At 35.1% G+C, this 19413-nt stretch overlaps 1 protein-coding gene and 1 long non-coding RNA gene across 2 annotated transcripts; one reads left to right on the top strand and one right to left on the bottom strand.

Moving 5' to 3' along the window:
• Positions 1-4306: 4306 nt before the first annotated feature.
• Positions 4307-5275, bottom strand: LOC147277832 (transmembrane protein, putative (DUF506)). Its single transcript, XM_086255736.1, has 3 exons — positions 5138-5275; positions 4798-4993; positions 4307-4671 (listed from the first exon to the last, which is right to left on the bottom strand). Exons 1-3 carry the CDS (start codon positions 5273-5275, stop codon positions 4307-4309), a joined length of 699 nt encoding a protein of 232 aa, XP_086111862.1.
• An 8226-nt stretch (positions 5276-13501) lies between these two features.
• LOC147277831 (uncharacterized) lies at positions 13502-16190 on the top strand. Its single transcript, XR_015124044.1, has 3 exons — positions 13502-13748; positions 14406-14462; positions 15492-16190. It is a non-coding gene; the product is annotated as an uncharacterized LOC147277831 (long non-coding RNA).
• The last annotated feature ends 3223 nt before the right edge of the window (positions 16191-19413 follow it).

The raw sequence follows: 19413 nt of genomic DNA, 5'->3' as shown, positions 1-19413 counted from the left end.
TAAAATAAATTATGGAATAATAAGTATAAAAATGAGGTCTTTGATTGCTTTAGATTTAAAATGAGGTCTTCAATTATTACATGCTCAAAAGAGGTATTCAATTGGAATAATGAGTATAAAAAGTTCTGGGAATTTCTTTCAAATGTGTGATGAAAGATAGTATAGAGTGAATAAATAAAAAAATGGTGTAATAGGGTAATGTGACGTAGGGCTAGTTTGGTATTGTTGTGAGAAAAAACAGCTGTGAAGTAAAGTCAGCTGTAAAGTAAAGCAGTTGAGTGTTTGGTAAACTATGTTTTCAAAAGTGTTGTAAGTGTAAAAAATAGTATCAAAGTGTTTGGTAAATGTTAATGTAAAAGTGCTGTGACTGTGTATAATTACTAAAATAGACATAATGCTGAAAGTGTCTTTCACTTATTTGTTTGGTAAAACTAAAATGTTTTTTTACTTATTTTTTAAATTTGTGGCTACAAATTTTTATTAGCATTAATTTTTTAAGAACAACATTATTAAATAAGTATTCCTATTATTTTTTTTAAGTATATTATAATTTTAATCGTACAAATAAAATATCATAATTAATTATCACAATATAAAATATAACTAATAATTGACATATTTTTTTAGTTTAAAATAAACAAATAAAAATTATAGAAATCAATAAGGGTGTTATGGGTAAAATAAAATATTCTTTGTTGTTGTGATTCACTGCAGCTTTTAAAAGCACCTAGAAACCTGCTTTCTGTTTTTGTTGTGGAGAGTTGAGAATTGTGGGGGAAAACAGTTTTTTATTTTTTTTACCAAACACCAAAACTGTTGTAGGTGATTAAGAATTGTCATCCACAGCAGCTTTTGGGTCTTCCACCGTAATCCCAAACGGGGCCGAAGAGTGCAATGTAAAGAAAAAAGTGCATACAGGAATAAAAGAGAAAAACAAAAAAATAAGAAGCAAAATCAGGAAAATAAAATAAAGAGGAGAGAGAGCGTGAGAATTGAAAAAGGCAAGTAAGTTTTGGAAAAAAAAAAAAAAAAGTGATTTTCTCTCACTTCATTATTATATTAAAATTTATTAATTTAAAATTATTAACTAGAGTTAGTTTAGAGGACACATGTCATCCTATAGATAAAATAGTGATGTTCACCTCGTTTTTAGAGGTGGTGAGCAAATTTTGTACTCTTTGGAATGTTCCAAACTTCCAATTATGTAACTGTTTCTCAACATTGGATTTGTGGATCATTACGTGTTCAGAATTATTTACTCTCCTTACCTTATTATTGTCGGTTTTCTTGAACAAAGATCTAATTAAACCGGCCATTCTACTTAACCCTATACTCTCGTCCTAATACCATTATACAACTAGAATTAATCTCGCTTTAACTTAGATATCCTTTAAACTTCTTAGTTCTAATAATATATATTAATCAAATAATACACATACAATAAATATATATTATTAGAACTAAGAAGTTCAAAGCATTATATATATATATAACGAGATTAATCCTGATTGTGTAATGGGAGAGGAGTATCACCTTTTAGCAGGGTTTACCTTTTCCCAGAGGTTCACTCCCTAGGCCCCAGGGAGCTTCTCCTGAAGATCATTAATTGTCCATGAGAATTTAGAAAAAAAAAAAAATTATTAATCCTCAGCTATCTCAGGAGGCATATAAAAAATTAATAATTAATTCTTCTAATGAATATATATATATGATTTATAAAACAAAAACTCTATATATATGCTTGTTATTGATCATATTCATGTTCTAAGGAAAACTTAATTAAGAAAAACTACAAAGCATGATTTATTCATCATTAGTTTGGAATTTGGATAAGTGTTTAACTGTTTATTAATAGTTGAATAAAGTGCATAAGCCATTGACGAGTTTTCTCTATCGTATATACAGATAAATAAATATTTTTAATCAAACAGTAAATTGCTATATTTTCAAATTGATAATCCGAACCACTGTCAACCACACATCCAGACATAATTTTATATAATTAATAATCATTTTATTTGATAAATAATTAATTAATATATTTTTTTGTTTAGTTGTAACTTGTAAGCAATTAAAGTAAAGGCTTGTGAAGTAAAATAAACTGAAATATTATAAAGAAAATTTGTTGAAGCCAGGGTCCCTCAAAGCTCTCCTCTATTATTTACTTTCATCTTCACTCTGCTTGATGGCATTTTCTTCCTAGTTTTTTTTTTTTTTTTTTTTTCCGTACAGAGGAGGGCCTTGGGCCCGAAAAAAGAAAACGTTTTCTTCCTAGTTGACCCTACCTCATGTAACTTTTTCAATGTGGATAGGCATACAAATATATAAGTAGAAGATTCTTATTATATATGCATTTTATTCTCTGTCTTCCTTTCAATAATGAATGGGTAAAAAGTCAAACATATCACTACACTATTGTGTGGTGAGTTAAAGTTAGTGTTTGATAAATTATGTTAATAAATTGTGTTTTTAAAAGTATTGTGAGGGTTAAAAACAACATTAAAATGTTTGATAAATTTTGATATAGAAGTGTTGTGGCTATGTATAATGATCAAAATAAACATAATGTTGAAAGTGCTTTTTACTTTTCTATTTGCTAAAACAATAGTGCTTTAACTTGTTTTTCTAACTTTATTTATGATTTTTTTTTTTTGTAGTTACATAAAACTCATTTTAAATTAATATTTTTTGTCATTGTATTTTATTAATTAAAGAATAATTATGATTCCTTGTATTTTGATGAAGCCTTATGACATGAAAGACTTCCCTTTGTGATAGTAGATATTTATTTTAGGTATAGTCAATTAGGAATGGGTAAGTAGGGACTAGGGATACATTTTTTTATTTTTTTTATTTTTAACAAAATATGAAAGAATTTTATTCAAATTTTATATCATTTCATGAGTAGAAATATTAGACATGATTTTATGACTTATTCGAATTTAGAAGTGGTATCATAACTTTTTATTTTTTGTTGGAAAAGAGATAAAAACTAACATTGACGCGGTATCTAATTAGATATTATCCATTCATACCATTCATGAGAGGTAGGGGTTGTCATTTCATAAATCGAGTGAAGGTATATTAGTAGTCATATATGCTTTCCTATACATTGGCCAAAAAAAAAAATATATATGCTTTCCTATACAGTTGCCACCCCTCTAGTTGCTTTTTCTCAATCCCAAAAATGGTTTTCCCAAACTCCTATTTTCAAAATAAATTTCTTGTAATATTTTTACCAAACACTTCAAATTTCATTGCAATGCAATACCATATTGGCTTTTATTGACTTGGAACCCAAGTCTCTCCCTCGTCTTATTGTCACAAATGTCATTGGTCTCCCCCCTCTTGTCTTATTGTCACAAATGTCATTGGCCGATTGCTACTTTTATTTTTATTTTTTATTTTATGTTTACCATGAATTTCGCATTGGATCAGACTCTTACCTTATTTTAAAGTCCTATTAATGCAGCTTCCTAATCTTTGCTTATTACACTTGTCCAGGCTATCACAAAAATAGGGAAGGGCGCTCAATTACATCGAAGTTCCAATGTAAAACTCTATCAATGAAGCTGTTCACTCGTATTATTACTTTTTTTAAAAAAATTGATTGAAAATTAAAATCTTAATTAATTATTAGTAATAAATAAAAGTCGAGATGAACTCAGTATATGAAATACTACATCATTTAGTTTGTGCTTAACATAATTCCGCAAATAAATTTAATTCATCAAAACTGTTCAAATAATTTTTTTATATATCATTTCAACATCTTACTTAATAAATAAATTTCAAAGTAGACCCAGTAGATCTTAAATAAATAAAACACTACCACAATCATATCATCATTAAGTGAACAAAATTGAAAATTTACTGAATGAATTCGATTATCGCAGACTGCGCAGTAGTGTTTTTCCCAATGGAACCACCCTCTGATTTTCTATTCCCCAATGGAAAAGCAAAACTTAAAAATTAAGACAACACAAAATGCTGTCTACATTAATTCGGCTGCTTCAGAACAGTTTCAAGACTTGGAGCAATTATGACCAAAATACTAGTATATAATAGCTCATAGACCATACAAAAACATCTGGTTCAAAGATACAGAACTTTGAGGTCTGCCTTAACAAAATTGACCTAAAGTTTCAAAAGAAAATGGGGGAACAAAATGGAAAGCAAAATGTTATTGTACTTAAAGATCACCATTTTTGCACCTCTAATTCTCTGGAGCTTCAAAATTAAAACTACCCATTTACTAATTTTGCAGGATCATATTAAAATGAGTTTCACATTTGCAGCTTCACTTTTACATATTGCCCAAACCCAGTTCCATAATATTGTTGGGTGAGACTGAGAGTTTCTTGCAGTCTTTGGAGAGCCACTTGGATTGCATGTACCTGGCTTTTCTCCAAGGAGGAACATGGAGGCCCATCTCCTTGAGAGACTGTTCGGCAGCTGAGCAAAGCAGAGAGATTATTTTGTGAAGCTTCTCTTCAGTCCCAACAAAGATGGTTGGAAGAGTGTCTTTGAGCACTTTGTAGCTTGGTGTGGGTCTTGCGAGCTCAAATTGTGACCTAAAATCCATGTCTACTATAAGCCTTGTCGCTTTGTCCGTACCATTAATAATATTGGTATTTTCCTTCATCATAACATCAACATACTCATACCCACCTGTATAGTCACAAGCTTGAAAACAAGAAAACTAACCCATCAAAATCAGAAATTAATGGGTACTCAAGAAAGTAAGAAGAAATTAATATTGAGAAATAGAGTGTGAGAGAGAGAGAGTGAGAGTACCTTTGGGGAGACTAAAAGAAGAAACCCATGAAGTTTTGCAAAGAGAGGCTTCATAACCATCCATTTTTAGTCTCATCACCACCCATTTGTTTTTCAGATTGTTAGGTTCTACCACATGAGTCCCCATGTTCCTCACATACATCAATATTTTCTCAAGAATCTCAATCTCAAGATCTGTTGCCCTCCATATTATACCCTAATCAAATAATAAAAAACCAATGGCCAAAAAGCAAAAATCAAAAACCAATTAACAAAAAGAAAAATACTCATCCACATGTAGCAAATTAAAATTAAGAAAAAGAAACAAGGACAAGACAAGAAGTAGCAAAAGAAGAAAGACCTGCAAAGTGAGATATTTTGATTGATGAATGGGATTTGAAGATGATGATAGTGCGTGACTGGGTGGAGCTGATGACTCTGATGATTCGATGAAGTCTCTCACCATTTGTACCAGTTCATCTTCAGTTACACTGCCCATGGTTAATTTTCCTCTGCTTTTTCTTAATTAATTCCCAGCTGGAAGACTTTGTGTGTGTGAAGCAAGTTTCAAATATATATACTAATATATTTCCGGTGCATGAGATAGCTGCCTGAGCTTGACTTGGCCTGGTGATGTCATTTTGAAAAGACAAGAAAATTAAAAATTAAAAAAGAAATTGAAATAAAAGAAAAGTAGTGCCATTGTCATCATTACTCTAATAATATATCCATATCCTACTGCTACAGTAATTAATTAATTAATTAATTAAGCACTGTGGCATTGACGTGCTGTTGCTAGCTTTGGAGATCGACCTACTAAGTCTAAGTCTAATGTTATCATTTTAGTAGTTGGAAATAAATTATGCCTAATTAGGATAAAAGCTAAATCAGTTTATATGTTTATACCATTTGGTAAACGGTAACATAAGTGTAAATTTGTAATTATTAGATAGTCTAGTCGGAAAGATTATTGAATTGCTTGTTCACTTAAGTTGGATTTCCCCTCTTTTTAATAAAAATAAAAATACCAAAGTTTGGTTTTGGTCCATGTAGTTTGAGTTAGGTTTTACTTTGATCTCTGTAGTTTCAATTGTTTTAATTTTGGTCCTTGTAGTTTGAGTTAGATTTCACTTTAGTCCTGTGGTTTTAATTGTTATAATTTAGATTCTATAGTTCTTGTAGTTTGAATTAGATTTCACTTTAGTCATGTGGTTTTAATTGTTATGATTTAGATTCTATAGTTCTTGTAGTTTGAATTAGATTTCACTTTAGTCCTGTGGTTTTAATTGTTATAATTTTGGTCCTTATAATTTGAGTTAGATTTCACTTTAATCCTTGTAGTTTCAATTGTTGCAATTTAAAGACATATTATACATTTTCGTTTATCAAATTACAGGATTAAAGTGAAACATACCTCAAACTACAAAGACAAAAAATGACACCTAACTCAAATTATAAAGACCAAAATTATAACAATTAAAACTACAGGGATTAAAGTAAAACATAACTTAAACTACAAAGATTAAAACTATAACGATTAGAATTACAGGGATTAAAATAAAATTTAACTCAAACAAAGACTAAAAGCGAACTTTAACCAAATAAAAATAACGAAAATCTTAATTTGAAGCAAATTAAAAAAGGTAATAGCCCATAAAGGTAAATTTATTGAAATATGGCATACAGGACACGTGGACAACAGATCTTGAGAATTCTACTCTTGTCCCACTATCCCATGCCACTTGAACAAAAACTTGTAAGCTAATTGTTTATTTTTTAGTAAACTTTTTTTTAGTACCTCAATTATGCATTGATTTTTAATTTAGTACCTCAACTTTAAAAATTTGACAAAAAGTACTTCAACTTTCATTTTGTGTCAAAATAGTACTTCCGTTAGTTTTTCTGTCAAATAAACCGTTATCTGCTGACATGGCAGGGGTATTTTCGTCTTTTTCTCTACATTTAAAATATAATAATATTTTTAAAATTTTTTGAATAAAAAAAATTCTTAAAAAAAAATTAAAACTTTAAAAAATTTAAAATTTTTTTGGGGGAGATAGGCAGGGAGGGTCGGGGGGGCTGGGTTGGGGTTGGGGTTGGGTAACGGGGGGTGAGGGGCGATGGGACTGGGATGGTCGGGCAGGGAGAGGGGGAAGGATGGCTGGGGGAGGGCTGGGGAAGGGCTGGGTGGGGGCGGGGAAGGGAGGGGAGGGGAGGGGGAGGGGCTGGGGCTGGGGGGGAGGGTGTGCGACGGGGGTTTGGGGCTGGGGGGTACGGACGGGGCTGAGGCTGGGGGGAGGGGGATGCGAGGGGGGCTGGGGGTGCAACGGCGCTGGGGCTGGGGGGAGGGGGTGCGACGGGACTGGTGGGGGGAGAGGTGGGTCGGGCAGGGAGAGGGGGAGGGGTGGGGGTGGGGAGGGGGGAGGGCAGGGGGCGGGTCGGGCAGGGAGGGGGGCGGGCTGGGGAAGGGAGGGGTGGGGGCTGGCTAGGGGAGGGGGGAGGGCAGGGCGGGTCGGGTAGGGAGGGGGGGCAAGCTGGGGAGGGGAGGGCCCCAAAAAAATTTTAAAATTTTTAAAGTTTTAATTTTTTCAAGAATTTTTTTTTATTCAAAAAATTTTAAAAATATTATTATATTTTAAATGTATGAAAAAAGATGAAAATACCTCTGCCACGTCAGCAGATAACGGTTTATTTGACAGAAAAACTAACGGAGGTACTATTTTGATACAAAATGAAAGTTGAGGTACTTTTTGTCAAATTTTTAAAGTTGGGGTACTAAATTGAAAATCAGTGCATAATTGAGGTACTAAAATGAAGTTTACTCTTTTTTTTTTTTTTTTTGGCCGGTTGTAAGCTAACTGTTTCAACTATTGTTTTAGTGGTTAACTAAGACTTAACAATTAAGGTATATCATTGGCGAAAAAAACAATTAAGGTATATCCGGCACAAAGGATAACAAACAATCTTCGAGTAAGGAATTGCCTATAATATATATATTTTTATTTTGGGGTTGTGTATAATCCGTGTATAAGTATTATATTGTGATTATTTTACATTATTATTTAATTAATAAATGTAGACACGTATTGGACTTAATTTGATATAATCACATAGGTGTACATAATTGGTCTGCAGGTATAATTATTGAAATAGAAAACAATCGTATTAAAGTTGTCTCTTTTTTCTTTTTTCTGAGAAAAGCATGAGAATTGTTATTCAAGATTGAGAATCCTTATACAAGATTGAACCGAGCCACTGCGGGCCGGAAGCCACATCTAATGGGCATAATTTACATGTACAAAATATTACCACCATGATTTGCTAAAGCAAATTTAGCTAAAGAATGGGCAACACTTATTTCACGCCGTCGAAATTGACAACTAGCCTTTGTAAAATTCTCCAGCAAACCTCTGCCCACCATAACTCTACTAACTAGAGAATTTGGATTCTGAAGTAGACGCCAGCCTTGTTTAGCGATAACAGCTTGATTGAAGCAAACCAGCTCTCTAAAGCCCAGACCACCATTTTTTTTTTTTGACTTATACAGGAAGTTGAAAGTTACATAATTACATGGACATCTAATTTTGTCGTCGTGTTAATAGGTGTTACTAACAAAATTTGATAGGATTGTGTTGTTTTGGTTGTGCATTTTAATATAGGGTACTTCACAAGTCGGTTTAATTTTCTTTCATTTTTTAGATTAATATCTTAATATTTTTTTATTTTTGACTAAGGTCTAAAAATATTGTAGTAAACTATTTAAAACCCCCAAGTTTGAACTTGGTTAATTTATAAACCTCCACCCTTAATAAAACTATTTCCCAACTCCTATTGGACATTTAATCTCTCCCAAAACCCCCTAGTCAACTAATAGTTTGACCCCTATTTTTTTAATGTTCCAGTTTTACCCTTTTTTAATCTCTCCCATTGATTATAACACAATAGGGGGTTAGAATCACTCAACTCACTCAGAATCACTCAACTCACTCAGACTCTCTCTCTCTCTTCGAGTTCTGTACACACACCACACACACTCCTCTCTCTCTCTTCGAGTTCTGTACACACACACACACACTCTCTCTCTCCGCGTGGCTGTCGCCGGTGCGTGCTCCGTCGTCCGGCTACGATTGCCGGCGATATCGGTCCCGATCTTCTCGTCTCTCCTCCCTCTTCTTCCCCCTGTATTCCACTCGCCATGAAAGCTAGCGTCCACGCCGGATCGAGTCTAGGCAGACCCGAGCTCCCTTGCCGGAGATCCGCCAGTTCCGGTGACGAAGAGGTGTCAGACCGTCATGGATGGCTTCCTCTAGTTGTCCCAAGTCCACTGGTGCCCTCAGAAGATTTGGACGACCCCTAAGTCCGCTGTTTCATCTTATCAGCTCAACATTAACAGAAACCAAGACAATATAAGAATAAGAAAGTACAAAGAACTTAAACTGCACTGAATCCGAGATGACAAACGGACTCGGAGAGAGACAAACTAAGAATTACAGCGCCCACGAAAACAGTAACCCCGAAAGCCCTACTCTTGACACCGAAGGACAGTGGATCGAACGGAAGTTCTTGAGAGTCTAATAGGATCGACAATATAAACCTAGGTATTGGTACAATTTCAATTGTACCTATATATACTTTTTTTGTTACTTTTTTTATTATTTTTCATTTTATGGGTTAACACATTTTTTTTATATTTTTATAATTTAAACGAATATTATGTTTTATTATTTTAAATTATAATTTTATAAAACATTAAAACTAGATAATCTTGAATGTTTTAATTAAAAAATGTCCTAACGGATATTAACTTTCATAATTTTTAAATTTAATTCATATTAATTAATTATCTTAATTTTAAGAGATAATATGAGTCAAAAAAATAAAAAAATAAAAAATTCATTTTTTGGACCTTAGCTGAAAAAATTGGATTTAAGTACAAATCTAAATTTCTATATGGTTTTAGTCTGAATGACCCTCCAAAATTGTACTTACTTCTAATTCACTATTTAATGTATTAGTTTGGTTACACCAAAATTCAGGATCAAGCCTTATACTATCTGTTTGGGCTTAAAATTCGCATTTTTCAAATGGGCCAGGCTTTTCAGAAATTAGTTGGGCCATGTGCACAGTAGGCCCATTTATTAGAAAGAAATGAACCAAGTACAACAAGATATTAATGGGTCGTCTGAAGACAAGCCCAGATAAAGCGAAGTGACCAACTTATGGGTCGAGCCCAACAACAGACCAGCAGGCTAAGCCCAGTCACGAGGATCAGATCAAAGGAGGCAAGTCCCACTAGAACAAGGAACCGAAGAATCTTCAGAAAATCAAGAGTCTTAACCATTCAAGATTCTTGGCAGTTACAACTCTTTGAAGAATCATGACTCTTGGGATCCAAGGCTCCCGTCAAGGTTCTACCACTATAAATAGAGGCCTTGAGTCACCAAGAACACAACCTTGACCCCCAGAAAAATCCCAAAGATCACAAGCATCAAGAGCCCTAGTTTTCGGACTTTTATAGGTTGTTACTATGTTCTTTTAATCTCTTTTCAGTTTTTAGGCGTTCTTGAGAAAATTTTATGGTTTCTCTCAAGAACTTATGATCAAAACCCTTGTTTTCTTCGGTTTTTATTGAAATTAATATGAGTATGTTTATTTGATTCGCATATTGATAGTTTAGATTTATTGTCCTGTTCTTTACTTCTTGCATAAGTAGGTTTATTTCTTTCTTAGATTAAAGTAGTTTTAGATTATGCGTTTTATAGTTCATACTCGTATTGTTACCATTAATACTGAAGATTTGCTTGTGTTTTGATTTCGTTTAAGGTTTAGGGTTTAGGGTTGGCATGGGAGTCTTTGGGCGTATTTCATACGCTATTTCTTTTTTTAATCAGCTAAACGAATTATGCTATTTTGATCTAAGTCGAAGGTATCCGCCGCGGTCTCATGAACTGAACTTCGTTGCCTTCCCGCGCGGCGAATGGGTGCTATGCTGTGGGTCAGTTTTGGGGCGGGGGGCTAATAGAGACCAGAAGAATGATTCATTTGGATCGACGAGCTTTTTCAGCCCCAAAACTAAGAATCAATGGAATGTCTGTCTATCCATGAATATCTATTCTATCTGTACATGCAGTTAATTGCTATTTGCTTGATTTTGATTTTGCGCCCATTACTCGTACATTCACATTCACTTACTGTATCACAATCACACCAACCCCGGCCACACTACCCTAAGTCCTTGCAACCAAGGCATCAGAACCTTTGCGACCGAGAGGTGTTCCTTCCTCGGTCCATGGTCGCCTGACCGGAAGTCAGTTTTGTGCAATATCATCACTTGTACACTCGACCTCTTGGCAGTGTACTGGCATGCCCAACTCAAATTTAAAGGATGTGGTTTCCTTGATCCGCGACCTAAACGACATGTGGCCATAGAGACTTTGAGGCAAACACTATTTTTATCCTTTGTCCAATAAGAGCCAAATATTTATGTTCTTGCTACTAAATTATATGCTCTCAAAGTTGGATTCCAGTTGTCTATTGGAGGTGGTGTCTCAAACAATATTGATTATGAATTCCTCAAAAGATATAAGGAGTGTGTATTTCATTCATATATATAGTGATACAAGTTTATAGGGGATTGAATTCACAAGTAATTACATGACTTAACAACCAAGTAACCTTGGATAATTAGGCATCCTACGTAACTTGGGAAACAAGAGAGGTATCTTAAGGATCTTGACTTGGATTATACGGCAGGCTTGGAGAACAAAGAACCCAACTTTGACTACGGTTTTGATTAGGTTGACTTACACGCCCCCGCAAGCTGAACGGGGAGGTAGTCACCGGAAACTTGGAAACAATTTGCAGGAAGCTCGTAGAAGATAAACCCTTAGTCAAGATATCCGCTAGTTGATCTTCAATACATATGTATGGAACATCACCATGAACAACCTTCTCACGAATATAATGATAATCAACCTCCACATGCCTAGTACGAGTATGAAAAACTGAATTAGAAGCCAAAGATATTGCACTAATATTATCACACCATACTGAAGGAACATAGAGATTAAGATGCAAATCTTGAAATATTGCCCTGATCCAAGAAATGGAGGCGGATGTATAAGCTAATTGATGATACTCTACCTTATTACTAGAACGTGACACACCCCTCTATTTCTTAGAAATCCAAGAAACAAGATTAGGACCAAGATACATACAATAACCACTAGTTGAAATACGATCATCAGGATCACCAGCATAATCAGCATCACAAAAGGCATTACTACGAAAAGAACTAGGTTAATTTATAGATAAGACCATGAGAGTGAATAGATTTAAGATATCTCAATATGCGCTTGACTGCCGCCCAATGTATAGAAGTAGGAGAATGAAGAAACTGATATGCTTGATTGACAGCATAAGCAATATCAGGCCTGGTAAGTGTAAGATACTGCAAGGCACCCACAATACTTCGATACATGAATGGATCATCAAGAGGATCACCATCAAGGAGACTAAGGCGCCGACTACCTGTAGGAGAAAGAACAGGCTTGGAAAATAACATGTCAGTACGTGCCAATAAATTAGTAGTATACTTCTGTTCGGAGAGAAAAAGGCCTTGAGAAATATGTTGGGCTTCAATGCCCAAAAAACAATGAAGGGAGCCCAAATCTTTCATGGAGAAAAGCTTGCCAAGTTCCTTAATAATCCAATTAATAGTAGATAAATCACCACTAGTAACCAAGACATCATCAACATAAATAAGTAGAAAAATAGTAATCCGGCCTTGATGGAAAGTAAAGAAGGAGGTGCTAGCCTGAGAAGGAAGAAAGCACAATTCTTCCAAATAAGAGGAAAAACAAGAGAACCAGGCCTTGTGAGCTTGCTTTGGCCCATATAAAGATTTACGAAGCTTACAAACATAACATGGAAACTAAGGATCCACAAAACCACGAGATTGCCACATGTAAACAACATCTTCATTTAAATATCCTTGCAAAAAGGCATTCTTAACATCCAACTGTTTAATAGGCCAAACAAGATTGACATCAATAACAAGAATAATACATATGGTAGTATATTTAATAATAGGACTAAAAGTCTCACCATAGTCAACGTCTTCTTGTCGAAGAAAATCATTTTCCACTAGATGGGCCTTGTACCGCTCAATAGATCCATCAGACCACCTCTTAATCCTAATCCTGGAAACCCATTTATTTGGCAAGATATTCATGTGAGGCTTTGGAGGAACATGAGTCCACATACCAACTTTTTGGGGAGCGTTAAATTCTTCACACATAGCCTATCTCCATTCTTTATCCTTATGGGTCTGTGAAAAAGAACTGGGTTCTATCAGATATAGCAACTGTAGCCCTTTTAGGATTGGGCTTGAATTAGTCTGCCTTTGTAATCACCCGACCCCGAGTTTTCTTTTTTAAATTTAATTCTTTAAGTTAATTTTGATTTTAATTAAATTATTTAAGCTAGTTTTGGATTAGTAAGGGGGAATTTTAAATTAGAAACTATGGACTAATAATTTTTAAATGGTTAGATAGAGCTTGAGTTCACGAATGCGTGAGTGACAACGGACCTTGAATCGGAGTGGTGCGGAAGAATGTATGGACGTTTGTATAGTTAGGGGCATTTTAGTAACTTAAGCCCAGAATTTAAAAAGAAACCAGCCACTCCCTAGCTGCCACATGCACAGCACTGATAGGAGGAAAGAGAAAGCAGAGAGTCACGCGCAGACCTGCGGGCAACCCAAAATCCAGCCACCGTCCTTCGTCGTTCGGCCACCTCGCAACAAACTACAACCACCGGCGTGCTCCTCTCGCTGGCGCCGACGTACAGCTAGCCTTCCCTTCGCTAGCTAGCCACCACAGATAACGGATCAACTCGAAGAAGCTCGCGGATCCACAGCCTCTTCTTCGCTGATTCCGGCCAACTCCAGCGTCGAATTGACCCGATTCTTGGTGGGTTTTTCTCCCTTTTTCATGGGCTTTGAAACCCCTAAGTTTTTGTTGACTTTAATATGAGTTTTCACAATTTCAAATTCTTGGGCATAGACCCATTTCGGGTCTTCCTTGTTGCTGGCTATGGAGGATTTCCTTAGGTGGTTTTGGACAATTTCCACCCTAAGGAACCCTCAAATGTCAATCCTAACAAGAAATTTTATGAAATTTTGAGATTTGGATGAGTTTGGTATTAGGGTGGTTTCGACCACCCAGCTGTCATTTCAATTACCTAGTGTCATTTTGAGACCCATTTTGATTTTTTTGTCAATTTTGGATAGGTTAGAGGTGATCTGAAAGGAGAATTGGACCATGATCGAACACTTTTTCGATATCAAAACAACTCACGGACAACTCACGAACGAATTTTCGATCGAGGTAGGCCATACATAGGTTCCATTTGGGTTTATGTTGGATTAGAGATAGAGAGTGTGGGTGACGTTGGATTTGAGCTGGGGAGGACTCGAAGTGAATTATAGTGTTTATGGGTCTTAAGAGAAGTATGGGGTTAACCGTGGTGAGATATAAGAGTTGGGTGAGACGTCTAGGCTTCACACACGCACTTTGAAATGTCTTTTATTTGAGTCTAATCCCATATTTCATTGTTTTATTTTATAGGCAACTTTATCGAGGCTCGAGACAATCCGGCGGATGATCAAAGCTAGGTTTCTCACTGTGAGTTGGACTTTTATTTTGAAAATGTTTTTCTTGAATTTACGATTTAACTTATATTGGTTATCTTGAGTTTTGATTTAAAAATAATAATTTGTGAGTTGGACTTTGATTTTCAAAAATCTTCATTCCATAAGCTTAAATTGATATTTATGGTTTATGCAAGATGATTTAAATAAGTTTTACATAATGATTTGAGGAATTTGATTAGAAACTATAATTCATTTATCATGATGGGTTTATTCCATTGGAGAGCATGTTTTAATTCATTTGAGGAACTTCATTTATATTCGAAAAATTTTGTTTTAGGCTTTTGGATAAAATGAAATGTTTCTATTAAAGTTTGTGGTGGAAACTAGAAACTTCATGTATTGAGATTCTATGGTTTGGAGTAAGGATGTATTCATGAAAGGATTTGATATGTGGTTTATATATATGTTTTGGTTATGGAAAGTGGTTTTAAACCACCTTGTCAGTACCCTCCCTTTTATTAGACCAGTTCTATGCTCGCTTGGAGATTTCTCGGTGGTGTATGCACAGTGGTCTCAATTAGCCCCACTGGGTGCATGTATGATGGTTGAGGACTGTGCATGTATATGATAGTGCAAAGGCTCTGCACATGTATGACAGTTATCCTGGCTCTGCGAGTACCTTAAGATCACTCGGGCTCGTATGACAGTTTACCCCCTTGGGTATCTAATTTGGTGTGAGTTGTTATTACTGAGCGTATATGGATTTACTTCAAATTATACTAAATATGTGCATTTGTGATTTACTTAAATTTCATGGAACATTGAGCATACTTGATTTAATATAAATTATATATCTAGTTTTTGACATTACACCATTTGTTCACAAAGGTTTGCGAAAGGGTTTTAAAACTAAGGGATTTCAAAACCAAGTCTGTTTGAGAAAGAATGGTTTGATTTGTAAAATAGGTTTACGAAAGGTTTCCGTTTTAAATTTATTTTATGTCCACTCACTGAGATTTTTTCTCACATTTTGTCTGTTTTGTTTTGACTTTCTCCCTAGGTAGTAGCGGTGGTTGAGGTCGAGCCGTATACATCGAGGAATCCTTCCATTCATCCTGTGGACATTGTAGGAATAATGTTTGCCTTTTGCTAACCAACTTATTTTTATTGTAAATTTGTTAGTTGTGGCTCTGATAAACCTTGCTAGCTAGGGTATTATGACTGTAATGTATTATTTTTTTTTCTTTGTCTGAAGCCCTTTGGTTGTGGTTGGGGTGGCTAATGTTGTATAGAAGTGTTTTCTTCACTTTTTACAGGTCGGAATAATCAAACTTTTAAGGGAGACTTTGCCGAAATTTTGTTAGAATGTTCCTTAGTTTTTGATTCTAAGAAAAATGTACAGTTTCATAGAATGGGTCGGCCCGATGCCCCATTGGTGTTAGATCCTACAGGATTCCCTTGGGTTCCAGGGTGGGGTCTGGGTGCAATCCCGTCAGCCTTGCCACATGTTGTCATGGGGTGAATGTTGGTGGTAAGACCTGATTGTGGAGAATTAAGAGGACTAGAAGAGAGTGAATCGGTTGGATTAGATGAACCGGAGGAAGAAGACTCGTAAAAGATAGGATTGACCTGGGCTGGTTGACAGACTGGGTCTGGACTAGAAATTAGGCTTGATGGGTTTGATTAATGGGAAGTGGGGTTGCATGGTGATGGAGCCAGTTGCAAAGGGGAGGCGCGAGTGGGGCCTAGAGCGACATTAGAGGACAACAGGTTCATGGGAATTATGAGCAGGCATAGAGTATTAGAAGCAGTGGGCTGAACTATTGGAGATGGGCCTAGCAAATGACCTATATTGGGTTAAAAAGAATGAGAAATAGATGGGCACAAAACATCATAGAACTCGAGAACAGGTTCAGTGATAGACGCCCCCGTGGACCAAGCTACGACGATCTCTCTGAAGGGAAAATTTTTTTCATCAAAAGTAACATGACGAGATTAACAACACACAACCACTTGAAAAATCCAAAAAACGATACCCTTTATGATTTAATAATTTCCTAGAATAACATAGTTTTTAGAATGATAATTAAATTTACTATCATATATTATGAGGATGAAGATACGGAAAATAAGCACAACCAATGACACGCAAAAAGCAATAATTAGGAGATTTAGAATGGGCATTGGCCGTAGTTGATGAAGGTAAATCTACAAAGAGCATTAATTGTGGTATATATGATAATTTATCACGTGTAGTGTTCGTGATCGTAAATGGTAATCTACCACGTATAGTGTCTGTGGTCAATGTTACGTTCAACCACGAACATTGCCCGTGGTAGATTATCGCACTAATCTACCACATACCAATACATAACGGGCGACCCGTCTATGGTTAATTTAACAGTAATGCTACACTTACCATATTTTTATACCACAATTTCATACCATCTTACATGGCATTAATACATTGGACACTAAAAATTAAAAAATAAAACTTAAAAAAGAAAAAAGAAATACCCTTCCAGTAAAGTAATGACACATCATGTGAGATACAAATGTGGGAAAAAAAATGTGGGACAACTAGCATTATTGTTAATTTAAATCTACCACGGACTTTGCCCATGGTAGATGAGCTATTTTGTAGTAGTGGTCTAATCGTTGCTTCTTTAGTGGTAAAAAGAAACGGTTAAAATTAATAACTCATTAATTTATTATATTAAATCTAATTGTTGAGCATTGTAAGGGTAATTACTAGCACTTTAAATGTGTCACTTAGCATGTCAGTTAGGAGAGTGTTACTGGGGCTGGTGGGTTGTGCATATTTTTTCAGATTAAACATGCAATTACAATGAAGTAGTGCTAGAGAGATCATCTCTTTATACCATCTAGTATACTATCTCTAATAAAGGTGAGACCCACCAATACAAGTGGGGCTCACCTCTATTAGAGAGATTGTATACTAGATGGTATAAAGAAATGGTCTCCCTAGCATTTTTCATTACAATGTGGCCAGAAACATGCACTTACAATATAAGGCTTTCAACTGTGAGTGAGAGTGAGAGTGTGAAATTGAACTAAAAAACTTATTAGTAGGTCGGAGATCTGAGAGTGAGAGTGAGTGAGATCAATATTTGAGAGCTATGTATTGCTCCGGCTGAGAGTGAGAGCAACAGTTTGGTGGGTGACAAGACTGTCCCCAGATTTCACCCTGAAACTCGGAATAATCTTGTGGGATTCAACACCAAGGCAAATCCTACCGAAAATAAGGTAGAACCTCTCCTGAAATTGAACTAACCCAACTTGTAAAATCTAAAGAAAACACTTCTAATAGTTGACAAACACCTCTACCACAACCAAAAGAATCTTAGATCCTATAAAATGTTATGTCAATTAATCACATCCACCCAAACACATGAATATTAGAGCATACTTGGGTCAGTTTGGTATTGCTGTGAGGAAAAACAGTTGGAATTAAAATAGCTGTGAAGTAAAGTCAGCTGTAAAGTAAAGCAGTTGACTGTTTGTTAAACTATGTTTTCAAAACTGCTGTGAGTGCAAAAAACAACATCAAAGCGTTTGGTAAATGTTATTGTAAAAATGTTGTCACTGTGTATAATTATTAAAATGAACATAATGCTAAAAGTGTCTTTCACTTATTTATTTGGTAAAAATAAAATGTTTTTTTACTTGTTTTTGAAATTTTTGGCTACAAATTTTTATTAGCATTAATTTTTCTAAAAACAACATTATTAAATAAGTATCCCTATTATTTTTTTAGGTATATTATAATTTTAATTGTACAAATAAAATATCATAATTAATTATCACAATATAAAATATAACTAATAATGGATATATTTTTTAATTTAAAATAAACAAATAAAAATTATAGAAATCAATAATGGTATTATAGGTAAAATAAAATATTTATTGTTGTTGTGGTTCACTGCAGCTTTTAGAAACACCTAGAAACCTGCTTTCTGTTTTTGTTGTGGGGAGTTGAGAATTGTGGGGAAAAATAGTTTTTAATTTTTTTACCAAACACCAAAACTGTTGTAAGTGATTGAGAATTGCTATCCATAGCAGCTTTTGGGTCCTCCATCGCAATCCCAAATGGGGCCTAAGTATACAACCTAATTGATAGAGATAAACTTAAGGAAACATCGCGCCCATAAGGTGGTTGAACTGAGAGTGGAAAATGATGCCTCGACGTGGTACGGCCTGACCTCGATGATCTCTTATTCCTGGGAGGAATAGTTAAAACATCACAAAGAAACAATTATGTGAGTTAACTCAGTGAGTGGACAAAATATAAAAATAAAACATTGTAATTGTTTATCCTTTCAACTCTTATAAATCACAATTTAACTCTAAGACCTCACATTACTATTTGAAATCCTCCAGTTTTAAAACCATATCGAAATTCCTTTTCAAACAAATTTAACAAACTAGCCCACGTAAAGATTTTTGTTATTCAAGTAAATATAAATATTCAGAAAAATCTTCCATAAAACATGTGAGGTAAAAATATTAAGTATAATATCAAGCCAAAAATAAATGATTACATAAATAACCAAGTCCTCCATTTAAATCCATGCAATCCATCCATCTCTAGGCCATGAAATAAACATCACATCATATTCGTATTCGGAAAAACTGCAAATCATATACTTAGAAACATAAGCTCGTCACATCCCGTGCATATGCACGAGCAGACAGATAAGCTCGCCACTTCTCGTACAGAGTGATCTCGATGCACCAGCAAATAGATAAGCTTGCCACTTCCCATGTAGAGTGATCTCGATGCACGAGCAAGCATGAATGCTCGCTACTTCCCGTGTAGAGCGAATCGATGCACGGACAGGCAGGTATGCTCATACGTGAACGCAAAGTTGCCCCCAAAACCTTTCATTAAAACTCAAAGAAATTAGCTTTTGAACTCCATCACCAATCCCCTTAAATGGTATCATTTTCAAACCTTG

Source organism: Dryas octopetala, chromosome 8 (genome assembly GCF_963921425.1).
Source record: "Dryas octopetala chromosome 8, drDryOcto1.1, whole genome shotgun sequence".
In the NCBI taxonomy this organism is placed as follows: domain Eukaryota; kingdom Viridiplantae; phylum Streptophyta; class Magnoliopsida; order Rosales; family Rosaceae; genus Dryas; species Dryas octopetala.
Note: the sequence above shows the minus strand (reverse complement) of the source record. Positions and strands in the feature narration are given on the sequence as shown.